This window comes from Copadichromis virginalis, linkage group LG10 (assembly GCF_057382275.1).
Source record: "Copadichromis virginalis isolate Kocher_CV1m ecotype Utaka linkage group LG10, C_Virginalis_male_GT1.1, whole genome shotgun sequence".
Lineage (NCBI taxonomy): Eukaryota > Metazoa > Chordata > Actinopteri > Cichliformes > Cichlidae > Copadichromis > Copadichromis virginalis.
This window is the reverse complement of record NC_140627.1, coordinates 29,208,210-29,231,157: the sequence shown is the minus strand read 5'-3', so window position 1 is coordinate 29,231,157 and position 22,948 is coordinate 29,208,210. Positions and strand designations below refer to the sequence as shown.

At 39.8% G+C, this 22,948-nt stretch overlaps 1 protein-coding gene across 2 annotated transcripts; it reads left to right on the top strand.

The window, feature by feature from the left end:
* Nucleotides 1-2,005: 2,005 nt before the first annotated feature.
* On the top strand, nt 2,006-22,948 carry castor2 (cytosolic arginine sensor for mTORC1 subunit 2). 2 transcript variants are annotated; one of them, XM_085470986.1, is made up of 10 exons: nt 2,006-2,044; nt 2,197-2,337; nt 11,848-11,918; nt 13,542-13,735; nt 16,545-16,677; nt 18,034-18,157; nt 19,748-19,858; nt 20,803-20,885; nt 21,919-22,013; nt 22,547-22,948. In XM_085470986.1, exons 2-10 carry the CDS (start codon nt 2,225-2,227, stop codon nt 22,607-22,609), a joined length of 987 nt encoding a protein of 328 aa, XP_085327112.1. In that variant the 5' UTR covers nt 2,006-2,044; nt 2,197-2,224; the 3' UTR covers nt 22,610-22,948. The 2 variants fall into 2 exon arrangements, with proteins under 2 accessions (XP_085327112.1, XP_085327111.1); XM_085470985.1 differs by lacking the exon at nt 2,006-2,044 and having other exon boundaries at nt 2,051-2,337.

The window sequence follows — 22,948 nt, the reverse complement described above, 5'->3', positions numbered from 1 at the left end:
CCCACCAGGAGATTCAAACACACTATAGAAATCAGAGATGAGAGCTGCAGAGCTGAGGTTTACACAGGCATGACCAAAGAGGGATGACGCAACCATGAACAGAGCAAGTCAGAGACAATGTATACAAGAGGGGAGACAACAGGTGGGACGCACAGCTGGAAACAACAGATATAAAGGATAGACGTAAACACCACACAATTGCCATAGAACAATAGTTATCAAAATAAAATAGGAAGACGCAACTGAACAGGGAACGAGGGGCTAACTTGACACAAGGGAGGACAGAAGTACTACACAAAGGAACATAGAAAGAAAGCCTGGAAACGAAATACTGGCTAACCAAAGAACAGAAACCTCGACCCCAAGGAAAACCTAAAATGCAGGATTTTAATAAATAAGCAAAATTTAAATAGGCTACAAGAAAGGTAATAATAAATAACAAAAAAGCTGACAACCCCATATTTCAAATAGACAAGGAAAACACCTAATCATAAAACATTCTCACAATCCAAAAATGTCAACTCGCAAAAACTCAAAACTCAGGGTCCAAAACCCAAAGGTCGCATTAACTTATTTGTCTTATTTTTCTATGAGCTTTTTGACATTTAAAAAGTACTGATTCCTTTTTATATTTATGTCATTTAGTCCAAGCAGAAATAGGTTTTGGTCGTGCCGACTCCTCCCCAAATATTTTCAAACACAGAGAAACAGAGTTCTTTTAGCCTCTGTGCATGTACATCTGGTATATTTAAAAATATAAAGAAGTTACAGTTGATTGCATTAACACTTTCTAGTGTGTTATTCTGGGCTGTGTATTTATAATCTGAGTAAGAGTTAACCCTCTGCTGAGATTTAAGCTTCCTTACTTTGTTCCAAGCATTTAACTCATAACATGAACTCTGATGAACAGGATGTAAGCAGACTATAAAACTCTGATATCGTGAATTTTCTTAATCAGTACTTTTTCCACAGTTATTTGAACACATTTTGAAAATGCAGCTTCTTAGTTGTACATATTTAAAGGACTATTTCTATTCAGATTTTATTATGTTGGTGCTGTTTAATTCCATGCATTAGTACTGACTTAATGTGTGCACAGAAAGCCATTACAAGAGCAACATGGCAATCAAACAATCTATGGGAAAATTCCAAAACAAAGGTATTTTTATTATATATGCTCCTATATTACATACATATAAAATATACAACATATCTTTGCATTAGAACATACAGAAGTTATTTTGCATTTGGAGGCTTTGCTGCTGGAAGCACATACTGGTGGCAGCGGTGGTTCTCCTGGTCAGTCTCACACGGACAAAAAAAATCCCCCACTAATCATTGTAGTTTATTCTGCTTTGTAGCGGCACCCTTTATTGTACCTTGCGGACAAAAACTACAAATCCCATACTGCCGCGCTACACTGCAGCCCCGCCCCCTGCGTTTGAATGGCAAGTTGTTTGTTTCACTCCAACCAGCTGCTAACTATTCCAGTCGGAGAGCAAACACGGGGAGCAGCGGTCCATTTAAGAAGGCCGACAAGCTGAGGGAAGCTGGCTAGAAAGCCACTTCCGTTTGAACATTTTTCTTCAAAGTAAGGGCATAGAAAAGAAAACCACATTAAAACTGCCTTTACCCATTCAAATCAATGAGCCTTCAAGGTGGTAGAGTCGATATATTTGGGAATACTGAGGTAATAAACCTTGGAGCCAATTCCCAAGATTATTAAAAATAATAATCCTCAAATCTAAGAGACACAAACTAGGTAGTAGTTATTTCTAATGGGAAACTTATGCAAATGTTTATACTACTACTACTAATAATAATAACAACAATAATAATAGTTTAAGACAGCAGATATAAACAGCAGATAATATAAGACTTAGCAGAGACTTGGAATGGATATTTTTTAAGGCAGATAAAACATTTGGGAGCCTCCTCTCCCTGGCAAGAAAACCAAACAAACAAAAAACAGCTGCCGGGCGCTTTTATTTTGAAAAACACCAGACAGGAAGTGTCAACGTTTCCGTTGGAGGTTTGACAGCAGGTCCGTTTTTACCTCTTTGCTTTCTTTATTCCACCCTGTCGCCCTGCTTCTTTCTCTGTTAAATACGTCTCGGCCTGCCCTCTGAGTGTATTTATTTATTCATGCATCTAATTTGAAAATATTTAGCTTTTTTTTTCTTTTTTACATTTTAGTCCTTCCTCAAATGAGAAGACGTAAAAGATGGAGCTTCATATTTTAGAGCACAGCTTGAAAGTGGCGAGTATAGAGAAAGAAGGGATCCAGATTTGCACTCACGGATTAATAAAACTCGCCTTCCTGGCCTCCAAAACAAGGTAGGTAACTTCCCATTCGTGACGTCCACGTAAAAACACAACCTTTGAATGTTTTTCCATTGTCCTAAGTGCTGTTTACTGTTAACATTAGAGCAAAGTAATGCCCGGGGCTGCATGGACTTGTATGCTTGTGTTACAGAAGGTAGCGGTATTCGCTGGTGCTCCAGCCAGGTCCTTCACAAATGCGGCTGTATGTTTAATAGTCTCTGCTTCCAGTTTCCAGGCCTATCCTTGTTCTGTAGTGTCATTTTGTAGCTCCGTGCCATCTGTAGCTGGGTTGTAGCCAGCAGAAGTGTGTGTTTGTGTGTGTGTGTGTGTGGGGGGGTGTTTTACCTCTGTCAGGACTATTATAACAACATCAGGGAAAACTTAAACAAGCAGCAGAGGACATTTACACTCTATATATGCTGAATCCTGTCCAGCTGAGTGGATGTTAACAGCCAGTCAGCCTGGCGAAACTTTCATTTAAATAGCCCTGGCAGTGACAGGATAGCAGGCCTGTACACTTACCATAGCTCTGTTGTGCAGTTTTTAACACTCTGTTAAAAATAAGCCTAAGCAAATTAGTTCACACTCGTGTGTGTGTGTGTGTGTGTGTGTGTGTGTGTGTGTGTGTGTGTGTGTTTTCTTCCTGGCTATTTTACAAGAGGGAAAGACAGACCTAGTGTGGCAGTGAGCTGGCAATCATGTCTCCCTATTTACTGAGAAGTTACTGATTAAAAACAACAACAACAAAAATAACAGTCAGATTACTGATTATTACCTGATGTAATTAAGATTAGCTCAAGGAGCATGGCAGCGGCTGTTGTTCTCATTATCAGCAGATTAGGCTTTTGTTTAATCTAATAGTTGATTGGTCTGTACGAACAGGGAGGAATGCACCAACCATCAGCCAAAATTCAGCAAATACTACATTCACATGTAAAACACAGGGGGAATTGAATCCTCGTGTTTTTGGAAGCTGAGACTGTAAAATGTTTGCTACTTTTGCTGGAACACTTGCGTCAAAGAGTGGCTTAATCTAATCAACCACTCAGTTCAGTCAAATAGCTACAACTCTTTGACTCAATAACATAATGTCATCACCAGCTGCCCCTCTCTGTTGGACTTGTCTCATTTTTGATTACATCTACGTACAGTACTGTGCAAAAGTCTCAGCCACCCCTTTCTTTATGTTTTGCTTCCATAAAGCCAGACTTCCTTATATTTTTTTAAGTGGTCCAGTGCAGTAGTTCTGCAGGCTTTCTGAAAGGTCTTTCAAAGTTTTTCTTTGGACATCGGCGTTGTTCATCTATAGCAGAGGAACTGATGATGATGATCTGAAGGTCAGGTCCTTAAGAAATATGAAAAACAAGTTGCAAAGACCTGACATAGGAGGTCTCATGGAGTGACCATTTTCAAACCAAATTTGAAAATGCTGGTTTAAATCTTCATTAATATGTATGCAGGTCAGCAGAGAGAGACAACAGTGAGTGCCAAAGGCCATTTTTAAGACATGGTGGAGTCATGGTTTGAGGCTGTATTTCAGCCAGTGGTGTTGGAGATTTTCTCAAAGCTGATAAAATTGTGAACGAAGAAAAATAACATCGGATTTTGATCCAACATGTAATACCTTCTGAAAAGTGTCCGATTGGCAACGGCTTCATTTTTCAGCATGACAATGATCCCAAACACATTGTCAGAGCAGTAAACACATAGAAAAATACATATGGACACTATCAGTCATGGATTAGCCTGCCCAGAGCCCAGATCTCAACATTACTAAAGCAGTGTGAGATCATCTTTACAGAAAAATGGGTATAAAGACAGCCAACATCGAAAGAAGAGCTTTGATTGTCTTTCAGGAAACTTGGACAACTATTCCTGAAGACTACCTAAAGAAATGACAAGAAAACTTATCTAAGAGAGTTCAGTCTGTGTAGAAAAATAAAGGTGGTCATAGCAAAAGTTGACTTTAAAGTGTTAGAATTGTACAAACAAAACTCCCTATAGGATTTTGGACACAGATTTTACTTAGTCATGTGGTCAGAAATGCCTAGATTCCTACCAAATAAACTAACAGAGACTCGCTGCCTTTACTGTGTGTGGACTGATTATGATTACAGCCATGTGACGCTCCCCAAAAGCCCCAGTTTGAGTGTTAGTTACCTTAAAAATCAGCTGTTTCAAGTGCAGTGTCATAGTTTTGAGCTTTTAGTTTAGTAATCATTGTTTCCACCACACACTGGTGTGGTAAAATAGGAAATGCAGAACTTATGTGTCAGTGTCAGGAAACATGACACCTGTGGTTTTGTCTTTTTGTTTGTTTTCTTTAAACTAACTGTTGTTTGTCAGGTTGTCTTGATATTTTCAGTTAAAGCAACAGCCAGAGGAGTTATTATCCATGTGATTTTGCACTTTATTGTCACTTATCTCATTTTACTTTGATTTGATTTAGAAAGGGACAAAAATAATCAAATTTTAAAAAGAGCTACACAAGTTATACAAGCTCCAAATCAGAATCTGAAGTAAGACAAGCTCATCAGACATTCTCATTCGGCCCAGTCCAGTTAATGGTGCACTGTGGTGCAGTGGTTGGGACTGTCTCCTTGCAGCAACAAAGTCCTAGGTTTTGATCTCCTAGTCAGCTTTCTGGTTGGAGGTTGCCTGCATGGTTATCTCAGGCTTTTTCCCACAATCCAAAGGCACGCATGTGATTCTGAATTGGCCGTGGATGTGAGGTAGTTAAAATCATAGTGTGAAGTGCTGCATGAATGTCTTTGACTTTGAGAGGTCAGTAAGAGTAGAAAAAAAGAAAAGCAATCCTAGTCCACTTCCATTTTCATCAAATTTTCCAGCCACCTAAATGGATATATGTAAAAGAGCTGTTCTCTCACTGTATTCACAAGTGCAGAGTGTTACATGCATTTCCTGTGTGCGTGCTGCCTGTGGGTGTGATAATGCACTTCGTCCATTTTCTCTGGTGGTACAGCAGAAACGGCTGGTTTGGGTGCAAAGAAAGAAGCTTCACTTAACTTTGTTTTGTTTGTTTTTTTCCATTCAGTTTTAACTTGGCGTTTTGCACTTGTCTGTTGTGAAATCCCCCCCGCCACCGCCTCCTGTTGGAGAGCCAGTTAAGGATTGTGAATACAAGCATGAGTTCAGATTACAGATCTGCTCTTGCAAACATGGGTGTAGATTTCAGAGACGATGCAGGGAGTACTTACAAACTAATATTTAGAACACATGCATTTATCTCTCGCAGTAAAATCGTGTAAAAAGCAGACGGCTTATTTAGAAAAATAATCACATTACCCAGAGGAACGCCACTGACGCGTGAGTGCTTTTCTTCAGCAAAAGGTCTTATTTACTCCCAAAATGTGACTTTAAATTCAGTCAACAACATTGAAAGTTCATACAAACACTGAATGTTTCGTGGGAAAGGTAACAATCTCTATCTCGATCACAATTACGCTATTGCCAACTGGAGTGTTTAATTAAGGTTTTAGCAGTTGATTTCACAGCAACAATGCGCAACAAGTTGAGGAATACATCTTTTCCCTAACAACCGGTGGTTGCCAAGTGGTCAACAACCAGTCTCGAAGCCCATGTGACTGAGGACTCACACTCACATACAACAACAAGCTCAAACTGTGCTTGTATGTGTGTTGACATAGCGGTGAAATTTTTGAGTAAGAAAAGCTGACTATACTTGTTTGAATTTGACACATAATACATGTTTTTCCAGTAGGGTGCTGGATTTTTCTGTTGTCTTCGGGTTTTTTCCCCCATATTTAAATAAAGACATTTTTAACTTTAAGTTAATGCAGAAAAGAAAATGCACTGGGTGCTCAAAATCTCCTTCACAAAGGCCCCCAGATGCTGTACTTCCTCCCCAGTGTATGAGGGAAACCTACATGAATGCTGCTGGAAGGCAGAGAAACAGAGGAACATATTAAAGTTTCATTTTATTTGATTGAGTAATCATAGCTTAAAGGACTTTTACTCTTTTCAGCCTTACTTGTACACAGTACTTGGTGATTTGTGCACATCCCTAAGTCATGCACTGTGTTTCAAGCTGGAGGTTTATGTGGTTGCCATCTATTAATGATTACATAAATTCATTGTTTGACTGTAGGACACGAGTGTCCGTTAGAGGACACTGGTTTTGCAATTTGTTTCTTTTTGTAGTTGTTTCTTTTGCTTTCCCCATGAATCCTCTCTGTACTCTCCCATCCTCCACCTAATGTTGTTGAAGCAGCAACCTCGGCACCCCTTCGTGCCTCCCCTTTGATAAGCCCCTACAACAGTGTTCTTTCATCCCTATCATAGTTCTCTGCTGTGCCTCCTTCTTCCACTGAACATAATATGCATGCATGCGTAAATGATTTCCAGATTTGAGAACTAAAAAGTTTTAATCCAATCTTTTCCTGTAGTTTTTTCATAGACCATCGCATCTTCTTCGCCTTGTCTATTTTTGCTCACATTTACAAAATTGACTCTATTTAGAAATTAATCAAATTTTATGACTTGACCGAAGCTGGAAAAACTAGCAGTCCTGGAAACGTTCAAGCATGCTCCTAGCAGTCCTAAGAAAGAAACTCGATGCCAGCATGTGGTGATTACATAACATACCTCTCAGTGGAGCCAGCTGATGGAAATGCCCTGTGGTTCTCCTTTAGAGTGAAATTTGATGCTTCTATATTTGAGACGAAGTAAGTAGAATGAAATGCAAAGTATCTTCAGATGTAATCATATGAAAGTATTCTTCTGCGTATCACTGGAAGAATATTGGCATATGCCAAAATAGTATCAAGTTATAGTCGTTCTTGCGTGCACACAGTTTAAAATCAATGTAGTGAGTGCCAACACAATCAACTGCTCATCCCACAAGAACAAACACAGAGTCATGTAAAGGATACAGTAGGACAAAAAAAGTACATTTTCTTAAGCTGCTAGGGTAACAAGCAGAGTGAAACACCTGCCACCACACAGGTGAGACAGTTCTGAACCATTACTGTGTACTCAACTTGATCGCTTAATATGTTTCTTGGTTCAGCTGTTGATTGGCTCTTAAAGGCAGGAGGAAGGCAGCTGTCATCTTTAGCATTTCATTATTCTACAACAGATTTCTATGCAGGATTCATAGACTGCCATGTCTTTGGATATAGTGTCTCTGTGTTTATATGGAGCCAATACTGTCTTTCTAGTTTTAGGCAGGATTAAAAATGCTTCTTATGAACACTCCAATCAGACGACACTGACAGAATAAGGAGATGGTACAAGGAGATGCAACCCCTTCATGAAGCAGCCGGAAGAATAATTTTACCATGTTAAATAATTCTTTCTGGGCTCGCGTTCCAGCTGAATGTAAATGTGTAGGGATATTGGCGGCTTCTCTTTCTAAATTTGACAGCCTGCCTTTGAATGAAGAGGAATATAATGATTGCAAACACTGAGCTAAACAAACATAATAAAAAAAAATAATAGCTGGTGAAAAGGACGAATGCTTATCACACCGTTCCCATCCCTGGCAAATGTTTCACCTGAAGTCTTCAATTGGTAGGAGTTCAATAAAATTTTTAAAATATCTATAAACCACAGACTGTATATAAAAGATGGAAGAGTAGAACCAAGGCAGAAGTGCATTAATTATTCATTCTTTCTTCTGGTCAGCAGATCGATTGCAGAAAGAACTCCACCTGTATAGAAGTCTACTAGAAGACAACACTTTCCCTTGATTCATGACCTCAGTAAACTCTTTCCTGATGAGTTTATGGTCTCAATAACTACTTCCCACTCTTACCGAATACAGCATGATGCTTATGCTGTATATTATGGCCCTGGTTCAGATTGGATGGAGATAGTCAAATTGGGATGATAAAGGAGGGCGGACTTACCTTTTGCAGAGTCCAGTGTTTCTCACACATAGGGTGGCTTAACACTGGGCGATTCATACCGTGAACAAGCATGTTTGATCCCTGCATTTTAAGGACTCGGGCATACACACCCCCAGCACAGATCTTCATCAAAGTTGCTTTTAGTAGCTTACAAATATGTGGAAGGCCAGTGTGTCACCACTTCTCTATTTAAGCCACAAAATGCATGAAATTGGTGACCTCATTGTGCTTTGTAAGCACCTCAAAAGATACTGAGACAAAGTGAACTGTATTCCAGATACACGCCGACACCCAGATATATTTCCAGCCACCCAAGCCATGTATTTTTTTATTTTCATCACAGAAGCTATCTGTTTTTACATGAAACAATCCCCTCGTTCAGATTTTCAAAGTTCAGTCACTGCTAATTAGCCATCTCTGGCCTGTTCTGACTCCTGTTTCCTCTGGGTGGGCTATTCAGATCACTGTTGAGTCAATCCCCAGACACCCTAATCTTGTGCCTGGGCAGACTCCAACTCCACAGTCTTGGACTCCAGCTTGCATGTTTGTTCTGGTGTGACGATGGCTGCGAGTGCTGGAGGGTCATTCTAACCAGAACCTGCAGCAGATGGAGAAGTGGTTCATGTGTCAATACGATGAGCTCACCAAGGCTGCGGAACAGGACTGCTGTCTCTCACTGGACTTCAAGACCTTGAAGTTTGAGCTCACTAACTGATAGTTCCTCCATTATGTAGAGAGTTCATTATTATTATTATTATTAGAGTGGAAAATATTAAATTTATCGGCATGTCTTGTTTCATGCACCCCAGTCCCGTGTGTCAGTTTTCACCACAGATACAGACTAATTGTGTAGGAAATACACGTCTGGTTTGACATCTCTGTAGCTGCATCCACCTTTTATATATACTCTGTAATGTAAGTGAAGCCACTGTCTTAAGTTAAGAAAAAAAGGAAATATCTTGTCAAAGACTAAACAAACCTTAGATCCAGATTAGATGTTTGATTCTGACTTCTAGTGCCACTGACATCGATTCGGTCAATAACCAGCCCTAAATATGAACATTGGTGATGTAAAGATATGGAGATATTCTCCTTATTTAAACTCTTATTCTGTACATTCTTTCAATTCCTCTCCAACTCCTAAATAAAATGATGTATGACTTTATGCAGATCATATATCAGCGTAATTCCATTAATATGTGCCCTGAGTTTTTACAAACACATTTGCAGTGCAGTGGTTGACAGCATAAACTCATTTAAAGGCTCCCTGTGAAGTTCCTTGCAGGCACACAGAATGTGAGTAATGAAGGCTGAATATTCAGAGATCACCCCCACAGTCGGGAGTAGCACAGTAAATCTGTGCTGCTGATCTAGATGGAACAATGTCAAAGACTGAAGTAAGTCATTGATTAGGTGTGTTGCCAGCCCGGGCACAAGAAAAGCCTTCAGTGCACATCATTCTAATGTTCTCGCTCTGCAAAACACCCTGCAAGTCAAAGTGACAGTTGACAGCTCATTTAATGCCAGGAGGAAATCCTGCTGTTCCCTCTGAGAGCCTTTCTGTTATTCTCTTGTCATTATTCACACCTTTCAGCCAATATGAAGTGTGAGCTTTCAGTAGCTGGTGTGTAAAGAATGTGATTATCAGAGGAGCGTTGTGTGTGTTGTTTTTCCTACTGCACCGTTTTCCATTTGTTGTAAAATCTTTGGGGCACACTTTTGTCTCTAACATCTGTTACCATCTGAGAACAGTTTAAATGCGATGATCTGAATGTCAAGAGGCAGATGTGGTCAGATCTGACTAGTGGTTTTCAAAAGTGTCCTCTTAACAAAATTTGATGAGGAACACTGAGTTGTTAATAATCTGTCACTTCTATATGCCATTTACCTCAACAAGGCACATGATGATGCAGAAACGAGGCAGTCAAAAAGAATCAAAATACAAATAGAAATGTAGGTGGGATTTTTCTGTAACGCCCCTGCCCAGATGGGCTTCTCAACAGACAAATCTGAAATATATGAGCGCTCAAACAAGTGCAAATCTCAAGTTCACAACAGTTTGACTATGTGCATATCTCCTCGGAGATTGGTTAGAGCAGCAGTTAGTACTGTTTCTTCACAGCAAGATCAAACCTCCTAGTTGGCTGGAGCCTTCCTGTGTGGAGTGTGCATGTTCCAGGCTGTGTGAGGTCTCTCCGGGTTCTTTGACGTCCTCCTACTGTCCAAACACATGTATGTTTGGTTAACTGATGATTGGAATTTTGCCGTAGGTGAGGCTGCAAAGTGCTTAAGTGCAGTACCGTGATGTATGATTATGTGTGAAAAAGGTAAATGTGGCTTATAGTGAAGAGCACTCTGAGTGGTCAAATAAGATTAGAAAAGTGCTAAACAATAAAAGCTGGTCCATTTCATGCTGCATCCATAATATGAATTAGCATGGCATTTGCCCAGTGCTCTGGTGGGATGAGTCAGACACGTTGACCCTGAGGGCACTGAGCTCTGCGTGTGTGGGGGAGAAAAAGCTTTTCCAAATCTGTTTTTAGGCAGTAGCCAAACATTTTAAGTGTTTAAATCAGATATGACTGAGGATTTCTTGGAAAATAGCTACTCAGATCATTATCAAGACTCAGCTCAGTGGCACAACTTGCTTTTAAGACTTTGTCTCCACTGTTGTTGTGCTGAAATTATGCTTGTGCAAGTTTTTCATGAGGTCATTGCAAGTTGCAGTAAGTCAGGTAAATTATAAGTCCAAGACACAAACGTCAGCTGGCTTGTGGTCTGTGTAGAGGTGGTCAGTCAGCAAATTCACTTCTTTTAATCGCATAGTGACCAAAGATTCTTTATATAATTTCCAGTAAATGTTTGTGTGAATCTACAGCTACACTGGCCTTTTATGAGACTTTAATTCTCACTGTTAAAGAAACCAAACTCTTAGACAGATAAACCAAAGCTAAAATGAAATGATTTTAATTCCAAACACTTATACCAAAGTTGTATATGTATATGTATGGCCTAAAACGTACTTACAGATAAGGTTTTTAAGCTAAATGGGATAAAATGGGATTTCTGTCAGATATAGATGTTTTGAGCTCATAGCCTCAGTATATTTTGTGCATTTAAAAACATCTCTGGATCACGGAGATTCCTGTCAAAGCAAAATTTGCCTTTGTCTGTTGGAGAGGGGTAAAGCTGCCCAGCACTTTATTAATCACTGGGTTTGTGAGCCTCATATTCAATAGAAGATGATGAAGACATGCATTCGTCCTTGTGGGTGTTTATTTAAAGGGGACCTAATATAATTTTTTTCCTTATTTTTTTGTAATGATGGTGGATGGTCAAATTAAACATGGTCAAAGTTTCAAATAATCACATAAGCATTTGTGATTAGATTGTGCCAAATGCTCAGTTTGAGACAGATTTTTCTGTGTTTACTGACTTTAATACCCTTCTGCACTTATTTTATACCCAGAAGCACTACTTTGTACAGTCTATAGGTTAATTCCACATGATGTGTGTGTTTATAGTGTGAGGAAGGAGAAACAGTGAGAGATTATTAAGATTATTTTAAAACTTTCCACATATATTCTCCACTGTTTGATCTGCTCTCCTTTTTCTTTTCCCTCCAATTTAGATGCAAGTTTTTCAGTTTGACAGAGACTCCAGAGGACTATACCATCATCGTCGACGAGGAAGGATTTAAAGGTGAGCCTCGCTTTGTGGATACTAATCTTTGAAGTCACTGTGGCAACCAGAGACCAGGCGGCAAGAGAAGGTCGCATTGTGTAATCTATGATTCTCACCAGCACCGCGCGGCTTCAGCTGACACTGTTTGAGCACACTTTGTCATTATAGATGTGAGGCCAAGCTGCTGCTCGCTGTGTTGGCTGAGTGAGTGAATCCGTGTCATTACACACCCTTCTCCAGTGTGACCCTCCTTAGTTACCCTGGAGACTACAGGCTATTTGTTGCGTAACTGGTGCAGGTATTTTCTACTGGTGGCTGGCTCTGTGGGTTATTGTCTTTCTTATATTGAACTGAACTACATTGTGAAATTAAATCATACTGGAAACCCCCAAGAAGATGCATACTATATATCCTTATGCATGTTGATTATGGACAATTAGTCCCTAATTAGCCCATGAGTGCACAACCCAGTTCAGTCCACATGTCTTGGGTAGATCATACTTTGTATGTTGTAAATTATATTTGGACATGGATGCAGTTTTGGTAACTTTGCCTCTTTTCACCGTCACAGTAGCTTTTAAATCAAACCACCAACATGCGGTTTAAGTCTAGACTTTCAGCTTTTATTTGAGGGGTTTAACAAAAGTATTACATAACAGTTTAAAAATTGCAGCCATTTTTATACACAGTCCCTCACAGTAATTGGACATTTCACTCATGGGAGTATCATTGCCAGGTGAGCCCTGTTCTCTTTTTTACTTGAATCGGAACTCACCTAGCAACTAAAAGTTATGCTTTATTAGCCTTATTTCCTTTGGGATTAATAAAGTATTTCTAAAAGGTTTATATTGATTCTGGGTTTAAAAAAATAAAGCCAGCTCTTCTTTTTACCAGATGTGTTGCCCCCTAATGGCCATTAGAAAGAAGTCCAGCTCTTCTTTCTCCATGAGAAAATGACCCTACTTCTCACTTGTGCTATGACTGCATTAAACACTTTGTGTCGAGATAGTGGTAGTCTTAAGTTTTCTTTAACAACTATGAGCAGATTCAGAGTTAAATAGAGGATGCTTTAGTGCATTGACGTCTTATTTACACAGTCTGTGGTTCTTACCTGCGGGGTTCATTATTTTATCCCAGTCACTGGTGTAAACACAACCGTGGCTTCTCTGTGTTGAAGTCATTAGACAGCTACAGGCACCAGTGACAGGATAATGATAAATGTTAAAGCTCAGAGTTATAATGGCTCAAGAAGACAAAGAGAGTCATCAAGGCACAAATCTGACTCACGAATGACTCAGAAAGGGAAATGCTGGTCTAATATTTAATGCTTTTGCTCTGTGACCTTACCTCAAAGCTGTTAAAAGTATCATATTCCTAATCAGTCAGAAATAAAACTGTATTTATTATGCAAAAGTGAGTACATTACAGATCAAAAAAAGAAAGAAATGAGTGCAGATGAAAACTACTGATACCCAGCTTGTTTTCTTTTTATTCCAAAGAGGTTGTTGGTAAAGATTAAATCCATCCATCTGTGTTGCTGCCTCTATGAAACAATCTGTCTCAAATCTTAACCATTAAATTTTGTGACAGCCAAACAACTGTACCAGCTCCACTCCCAATTGTTTCTGATTTCATTTCCAGAGCTGCCCCAGTCGGAGCACATCAGCGTTGCCGACGCCACGTGGGTGGCCCTTAACGTGGTGTCAGGAGGTAGCAACACATCCACTTCACAACCCATAGGAGTCACCAAAATCGCTAAATCAGTCATCGCACCACTGGCCGACCACAACATTTCTGTTTTCATGCTGTCGACGTATCAGACGGACTTCATCCTGGTGAGTGTGAATATTGTTCATGTCAAGGTTCTGTGTGTGAATGGTGTGGGTCTCGACAGCCACGTGATGCTCTCAAAAAAATGACTTGACACACGGCTCGAGGGGCCGGAGTTATCCCAATTGACATCAACCAATACCATAGGATTAAAAAATGGGTGTAGTCTCTGAGAAAGGTTGGCACAGAAGCCCCTTAAATATCCTTTCTAATAACCAGCAGGGGGCGTTTTGCACAACAATTTATGACCTCGAAACTAGTTTTGCACTATGGTTTCATGTAGAGTACAATAGACAATATGTTTTTGGGGTGAGGCTTCTGTCAGTTTCACAATTAGATCTTCCCTTCATTCTTCCACACTATCTTTTGTTCTGTATCCCTCCCCCTCACTCCCCACTGGTTGCAGCAGCCTCCCCTTCCTGAGCCTGATTCTTCCGGAGGTTTCTTCCTGTTAAAAGGGAGTTTTTTCTTCCCACTGTCAACAAGTGACTGTTAATAGAGGGTGGTCTGGTTCTCTCTGCAGTAGTGTAGAGGTTTACCTTACATTTTAAAGCGCCTTGAGCAGAGTTTTGCTGTGACTTGGCACCTAATAAATAAAATTGAACAGAAATCAAGAACCAAGATGGTGATGCCAAGTCCAAGTTGAGACTTTAAAGTGGGACTTTACAAACCCATGACATCATGGTAGCCCATCTTTTGTATATAGTTGTTGGATGAGAGGCAATACACAGCTGTATACACTGAACAGGCCATCACTCCATCACATGCTGAGCTAAATCAGAAGTAAACTGTTTGTAGTACCATCCTCTGATCTCACAGGTATTTTAATGGCGATAAGTAGAAAAACAGCACTAGCAACTGCTGCAGTGAGAGCCGCCTCTCCGCTGCTTATTTGCATGCTCAGTGGGAACCACTGGGATGCATTTTAATTGATATGAATCCAGACTGTGCTTCAGGTATCATGACAGCACTTGACCTCACACAGCCCCCCTCCCCCGTCTGTCAGAGTGAACTGAAAGTGCAGTTTCTTTTTCAGTTCTGTTTAGTAAAGATGATTGTGTGTTATGAGCCAACAGTTGATCTGCTTCTTAGCATGCTCGGTGTGTTGCATTATTTGTCTTTTATGCAACTCCTGGCAGCACAGTTGTTTACATCTACAGTGCCTGATATGAAAAAGCAATAACCTTGGATATAGTGTACCTTGCACGGCCCCACTTCTTTTGATTTAGGATGAAATCCTTTCTCATGCCTTTTTGGCTACAGGGAGTCTTTTTTCCTTTCTTTTTTTATTGCCTTGCATTAATGGAAAAACAAGGCCTGCTGACCAGCTTCAGCATGTTCATGAAAATGGAAAAAAAACAAAAAACCTGTGCTGATGTTGATAATCTGTTACATAAAGGGGATCAGCAGATCAGCCTCTTGCTGGAATTTAAGGTATCATACTCGGGGCATGCTTCCTGTCTCGACACAGGCTCCTTCCCACTGTCCTAATTGTTGGTGTATATAAGATGAAAAGAGGTAAAGAAAACGTCCAACACTGACCTTGTCATCCACACCCACAAGCCATCTCCTACCTTCATTTCACTCTGTGTTTCATTGCATTACTGAATCCCTCAGCAGGCCAAAAGACAAACCAGCTTAAGATGTTTTATTTTTTCACTGCTATGATCTTTTGTGTTACATAAAGCGGTAAAGCCTGACCCAAATGTTGAATACACCCATTTCAACAGAGCAACAAGCATCCTGACTGAGTCAGTCTGCTCAGATCTGCCACACACACCAGCTTCTCAGGAGCAACAATTACAAGAGCGACAGCTAATACGCCAATTAAATTCGTGCTGCCACCCTTCCCACCTTAAACAGAGATCAGCTTAGTTTTAATTAGAGACAGCAAAGTTAAAGAAATATAAATATTAATTGCTTCATTACCATAATAATTTTGGTGGCTTTTTCTCTACCCCTGCTGTCAGCAATTAGTTTCTAAGAAATCTGGAAAACTAATTTCCTTGAAATTTGCTGTGAAAAGTTCTGGCTCCCCGAGGTCTTCTTGACCCTTTCAACTTAATCTTCCAATTCTCCACAATACATATCAAAGCCACATGCTCGTGAACCCCGCTCTTAATGCAATTACACAAGGACCAAAAAATGCAAAATGCATTTGAGTGAGTCATATCATGATGATCTGATTAGACTGTAACAATAATCATCTTAAATGCATTGGCTCATGGCCAGTTCTCGCTTTTCATGTCTTTCTTGGTCTGTTTGCGTTTCAATTTGCTTTGTTTTCCACTTCTAACCGTTGTATGCTCCTTTGCTTTATGTTGCACATGTTTACCTTCGTGTATGAAAAGAGCTCAACAAATAAACCTGCTTTGACATATTGCTCAGCCCTAATGATGCAGGACGGCATGGTTGGCATAAGAGGCAAAGATCCATGTTCCATTTTGTCCGCCCATGCTAATACTCAGAACTAAAGGCTGTGTTTAAAGCAAAGAATGCAGCTTTACTGTCTTCTCTGCTCCTCCTCAGAACATATAAATCTGGCTGAATATGAACAGCCCAATCCCATTTTCTGCTCATTATCAAAAGCCATTTTGTAGGAAGTCATTAAAAGCAAATGTAGATTAGGCAAGCAAGAGAGTGGGCACACTGAAAATAAATGAAAGCATTTCATTAGAAAAAAGCTCGGGCTAGGAGAATAAGAGTGGGATTTCCCATCAAACGATTTCTCTGAAAATTCATCGACATTTCTTTCCTGTTACATATTCAGCATTTACTCTTGACCTCTGAACTCGTTCATGTTGCCGTCCCCAGGTTCGAGAGCGAGACCTCCCGATGGTCATGCACACTCTGTCTTCCGAATTCACTTTGTTTCGAGTGGTCAACGGGGAGACTGTTGCTGCTCACAATCTGGGGGTGACCAATGGCTTTGTGAAACCAAAACTAGGTAAGAGTTAACAAAATAATTCAATATTTCTGTCTAGAGAAAAGCTTAATGCTTTCACCCTGCCTTTAACAGCCTTTAATGTGGACTGACATTTCAATATTTCTGCCAACTTGAGGGGATCCATGGCCAATACTTGGGCCAAGACGTCCAGGTTACTGGTCATTGTTTATTAACACGGATCCATTTTTAAAAAGCCAAATTGTCGCCACTGTGTGGTTTTGAGATTACATCTGCACAAATGCAATCTGCAATGCGATTGGACGATAGTGTATTGATACTGAGATCTCTGTAATCGGAAATGGGTTTTGCAAAGCACTTACAAAATGTTTTCAGACTTGTTTCTTCAACGTAATAATCTCTGCATATTAATTTGTGCTGTTTCACAGACATTAAAGTGGACCCATTATGTTAATTTCCAGCTCCATTTTTTTTTCTTGGAATCTATTAAAGTATCTCTTTAAAACAAACCTTATATAGTACAACCTCAGTTCATTCAAGCCATTATGACTCCGTTCTTTCTCCCTTTGAGACCACTTTCTTTCGATTGGCTGCCCCTCGTGCACAGAATGTTAAAACAGCAGGTGGGTGGGGCTTCTGTGCTCACACCCACAGATCACCATATTAACATCCGCTCTCAGTGGCTCAGTGGTTAAGTGTTTACTGCACGCTGAAGCCTGTCCTTGTGGCCCACATTTACAGTATTTAATATGAGCATCAACGACTGGAACAGCATGTATGTAATATAATATAATCTGGCCCCCTTTAAGACTAGTCCTGGATTAAAAGAAAATTTAAATGTTTCCACTACAGGAAATGGGATATAAAATCTATAAAATGGGATTAAAATGTAATTATGCTTGTTTCTCAGCCCTGAAATAATAATACATTTGTTGTGGATTTGTTTTTATTACGGGTGAGATGCTTACATTTTAAGTTTATATATAAATAAATGCGTAAACTTTTTCAGCATTGTTTAAATATAAAATGTGCAAACATATACATCAAATTGTGTCTAATTAACCTTAATGTTTAAAGGTTTATTTATGATTGTAGAAACGGCTGTTGGATAATCTCCACTAAAGCTCCACTTAAGTGCACTGTGGTGCTTTCAATTACACAGCACACAGTCTTTATTGCTGTTCATACAATTTGTGTTTTGTTCCTGTTGGTGTACAAGCTGAGCTTGAAAGCTCCTTCTTAATGTTGGCAAATGCAGTTTTCAAGCTCACTTTTTCACCCAGCACAGACAAGGGAAGTCTAAGCTCAGATGAATGGAAAAAGGATGATCAGAAAATGTATTGCCATGTAGTCTTTTATTAAGAAGCCTCCTAAGCCCTCATGTATTATCTTTTTCAGTGCCCCGTCCTATCATTCACCCCTTATCCAGTCCCAGCAACATGTTCTGTGTGACCAGCCTGGACCCAGACACACTGCCCTCTGTGGCCACTCTGCTCATGGACGTCATGTTTTACTCTGGAGGGTAAAACATTTTATTACTTCATTAAGGCCCTGAAGGCCTTTTGCATGTTTTGCATGTTGCCAGGATTCCACTCAATCACTGAGAACATTAGGACAGCATCTCTTTATAGTCTATTAATCAAATGTAGGATGTTACTTAAAAGGGATAAAACAGAAATTTAGCTCATTAAGAGAAGTTTGGCCACAGTGGAAAGTAGTATTCAGTTTTTTTGTTATCTAATTATCTAAGTTAATCTAAAGTTATCTGATGTCTTCTGCTGGAGCCTTGTCAAGTCTGAAAAATTATCTTTACTGCCTTGAATTATATAAAAGGGTAAAATTCAGGAAAGCTTATTTTCTCGAGAATAGAAGACTATTTTCACTTTCATTTCCTAGACAAGGAAGGAAAAATTAGGAGATGCTAAATGGTGGCATTTTGAGAAAATGTTCTGGAGCTCAGCCCACACATGAGGTTCAGTGTCAGAATGTGCTGACCTGTGATGCATCAATTTGAACCCTTCTTTCATCTTTTATATTTTTCACACATTAATCATCTTCATGTAAGTGCAGCACCAGAGCGTAAGACTAACCCCACACAATAATGAGAGAATAGTGTAAAATGATTCCATCCATTGTGTGTTAGTCTGCATAATTTGAGGGTTGTTTTTTATACATATATGTTGTGTGCAGTAATACTTTAATTAGAGACCTTTTTGGTCCTGTCAAAGCAGGCATTAACAATGACTGCTTTATTCCACTTAAATGAGGCAATTTTAAGGCCTTTCAAGGTGTTTTGTGTTCGTTCACTGAAATGGCTCACTAGGATACTTTAGAAATGTAAATTACAGCACTTTTTCAATGGGCATTTTCTTATTTTCTGGCTTTTGACAGTCAAAACACCTGCTGTGAAATAGCTCTATAAACTAAAGGGGGGAAAAAAGGAAGTCCCAGTCCACGTTGTTGCACTGCCACCATCTCTGATTATTAAATCAGTGTTGGTGTGGCTTCTCTGAGTTGAAAGTCCAGCTTGACAGGGCAATCAAATTGAAATTCTAGCTTCCGATTTCAAATGGAATATGCCATAAAGTTTTTTTAAAAAAGCAAGAAAATATAGGATTTGTTTTCCTCCTTAGAAACAAGATCGAGAGGTACTCAGATTCCCATACTTGGGGCAGCAACTCCTCACTGACCCAGATTGGATATTCCACACTTTGGACATTTAGTGATTTTTCGCCGCTCGACTGAAGGGCCTTTATCACAGGCCCCGCCCACTTAATGTCTCTAGCTGTAGTTGCTTGAAGATGTCAAATGTCTTCCACTTTCTATGGTCTCTGATGGACACATTCGAGCGAATCGCTTCCAGTGTGTACATTGTTTAACAGATAGCAGTTCTATGACCTCATCAACTCTCACTGTTAGCATTGTTAGGGAACCCAAGGACAACATTGCACACAGGCACGGACTTCAAAATCTTCCTTTTTTTAAAATGGAAAACCCTGAGTTCTTCAAACAGAAACCAGTCTACCTACTCAAGCTGTTAGGCAACACAGAGAGAAATTAATCAAAGTGTCACAGGTCCAATCAAAAACTGTATTGTTTTTGTCTTTGCCAGGCAAAAAGAGTCTGGAGCATCCAGTGAAGACTCAAACCACATCCGCTTCTTCTCCTTCTCCCTGATCGAGGGCTACATCTCTCTGGTCATGGATGAACAGACCACACAAAGGTAGAAGAAAAACACCCACCACTCAACATTTCATGTGCACTGCTGTTGTGTAATTAACTACACTTGTTCTTTCAAGGTTTTGTTGTCTGTTAATCCCCACTAAAAGGACAGCTTGTATTCATGCAGGGGAGTGCGTTTCTGATTGTTGTTTGAGGTGGTGATTAGTTTGTTGCTAGGCAATAAGCAGAGCTATCGGGTGTATTGCACATAAGTCACAGTGGGTTTCAGTCTGACTCATCTACTCCCTTAGTTTCTAACAGTGTACACTAATTAAGCAGGAGGGCCATCAAGGAACTTGAGCAGCTGCAGGTCCCACATGGTTTCTCCTGTGTTAGCATCTGATCAAAGGCTGCCAATGAATAAAAAAAGGTCCGCATTATATTGGTTAGTAACCTCTTCAATCCATGTGGAAGTAAAATAACAACTGGAGTGAACTTGAATTGTTAAGTTTAGATTTTGTTTCTGCAGCATGTAGGTCAGCAATGTCCCTACGTTTTATGTAAGACCGAATGTGTTGCCTTAAAGGGATGGGTCACCCAAATTACTCTGCCTTACAATGGCTCTTTTCTTCAGTGCAGCGGGGTGCACAGCAGAAACAGACTTTAGCTGTTTTTGCACTGTGCTGAGTGGCTAGTGGCTTCTTCTGATGCACCTTTATCTGCTAACCATGCCTGGTGCCATAATTTGTTAAGTAAAGCAAAAAAAGGTCAAATAAAGCCACTCTTGGAAAACATTTAAAGATGACAGAGTTAATGAAATACTGGAACTGAATGATTTAATACTGTGTTTATGTCTTATTATTGGTAACAATTCAGAAATATAGAAATTGTATGACCACACTTGTGTTGCATAAGTGAGTAACTTAACCAGCCTTTATGTGGTACAATTGTATTTTAATAAATACTGAAGCTAATATAATTGTTCTGTTTTTTTTTTTCTTCCAGGTTTCCAAACAATGTACTTTTTACCAGTGCCTCTGGTGAGCTTTGGAAAATGGTTCGAATTGGAGGGCAACCTTTAGGATTTGGTGAGTATTTTTGTTGCTGTAGTAATGGATAGAAGCAGGCCACATGCTACTACAGATTGATGCCAACAAAGCACATGTTCAAGTATCAAGATCAGCGTTGTCAGAACTGGTTTGACAACCATCCCAGTGTGTAGTTAACAGTCTTTAGCATTAAAAAGGTGGTTCACTTTTTACCAGGGTAGATTGCCATACTAACTGCAGGTTATACCTGAGATAAAAGATTAACAGGTATGAAACCACCACTGAAAACTGTGTCACTGTTCCTGGAAGATCTAAAGTCTTTATCTAACCCTAAACAGACAATAAAAAAAGACTATTTCCAGGAACTTTTTCCTGTTGCCTTTAATGTATGATCCTAAAACAAGACACCTATTTGTACTTGTAGGTTAAACCTATGTTTAAATTATATTTTTTGTATTCATTTCTTTTTTGCTGTGAGACCATTAAACACCAGGGCAGCAGGTGAAAGTACAAAACTGCACCTGTCTTACACACACCTGAAATTTCATGGAGTAGTAATAATCTGTCAGATTACCCCCGTGCATAATGCTGCGATACTGAGAAGTCTGTGAACTTACAGTTATTTGTATTTTTGTCGGCTTTCCTTCCTGGCTTCAAATAAATGAAATTTTATTATTGCTGACCAAATATGTGGGTGTAATCCTATAGTTTTCCTCCCAGACACACTCAGACTGCTGAGACAAATCTGCAGCAGCTGTGTTGTTTTATAGTTTTCCTTTGTAAAGTCGGTAGACCTTCTCATTTTTCTGTTTGGTTAGAGGCTTATGTTAGTTGATAACCACCTTCATATAACAGCTTACCTGAGCATCAATAATCAGGCTAAGTGAAGCCTTAGCAGACAAAAAAAAAAGCCAGAATTTCACAAGAAGACCTCAGACCTGGCTGCTCTAATCAGGATAATAAGTGTTATCATGATTAATGTGTATTGTATTTATCAACATGCTTTAATGAGTTGTAGAGTGGTTGTGGGGCCTGTTGAGAGGTTAAAGAGTGTGTTTTTAATGGTCTGCAGATGAGTGCGGCATCGTGGCTCAGATATCAGAACCGCTGGCGACGGCTGACATTCCAGCTTACTACATTAGCACCTTCAAGTTTGACCACGCCCTGGTAAGAAACAGTTTCTACTGCATATGTTTGGTTTGTAATCAACTTGTTTGTAATTGTTGGGCTGTTTGGTTAGTCTAACCAGTTCATGACACCATGATAGACTGTATATAAAAGATGGACATGCATAGCACATCTGGGTCTGTAGAGTGAAGCCAGTGCAAAGGTGTCTTTAAACTTGCATTCTTTCCAGTGGCCAACAGGGGGTCGCTGGTCTAATTTGTATTGAAGTCTTTGGGAAAATGGCTTTGTGACTCCAGTAAACTTTCTTATTGACTTAATTCACTAGTTTCAAGTCAAGATTTTTAGTTCTTGCTTTTCACTTCCAGAAAACCTTCAACTCGAGGCTTTAAGAAGACACTAGGCACTGATCGTAGCAACTACATCCATCTTTTATATACAGTTTATGGCATCAGCATAGGCTCTAAGCAGCTGGAGAGAAACTGTTTCAGCTTTTTCAGATGTTTTTGGGGCCATCAAAAACAAATGAAAATACAATCAGAAAGTTCTAATCAGTTACTTTGCGTCTTCTTCAGGTTCCTGAAGAAAACATCCAAAGTGTCATTGGCGCACTGCGGACTGAGAGTGCTGCACAGTGAAGGAAGCTGGAGAAAGCGATGACGACTACCATCTCCAAAGTCATTTTGTTTAAAAAGTTTATCATGTCCAAAAAGTGCCAAGAGCTTGCTAGCGGACTACTGTGGGTCAACTCTGAAAGGAAGGACGGAGGGAGAGAGGAGGGTGACAGTGTGTTAGGGAAGCCTTTGTTACTCAACCATTTTCTTTACCCCCCCAACTACTCTTTGCCTTCCTTCGTGCCCAAGTCCCCTCCACCTCCACGCTCTGGTAGTTTTTGCATTAGTTTACCAAACTGTCTCTTTTCTTCTCTAAAGCTGCTTCTTCCCACTCCCTGACCCTCCTGAGCACCCTACTGTATT

Coding starts and splice junctions, on each gene's coding strand:
- castor2 (XM_085470986.1), top strand. CDS start 2,225: ATGGAGCTTCATATTTTAGAGCACAGCTTGAAAGTGGCGAGTATAGAG. Junction 13,736..16,544: donor ATCAGACGGACTTCATCCTG/GTGAGTGTGAAT, acceptor TGCCGTCCCCAG/GTTCGAGAGCGAGACCTCCC. Junction 16,678..18,033: donor CTTTGTGAAACCAAAACTAG/GTAAGAGTTAAC, acceptor TATCTTTTTCAG/TGCCCCGTCCTATCATTCAC.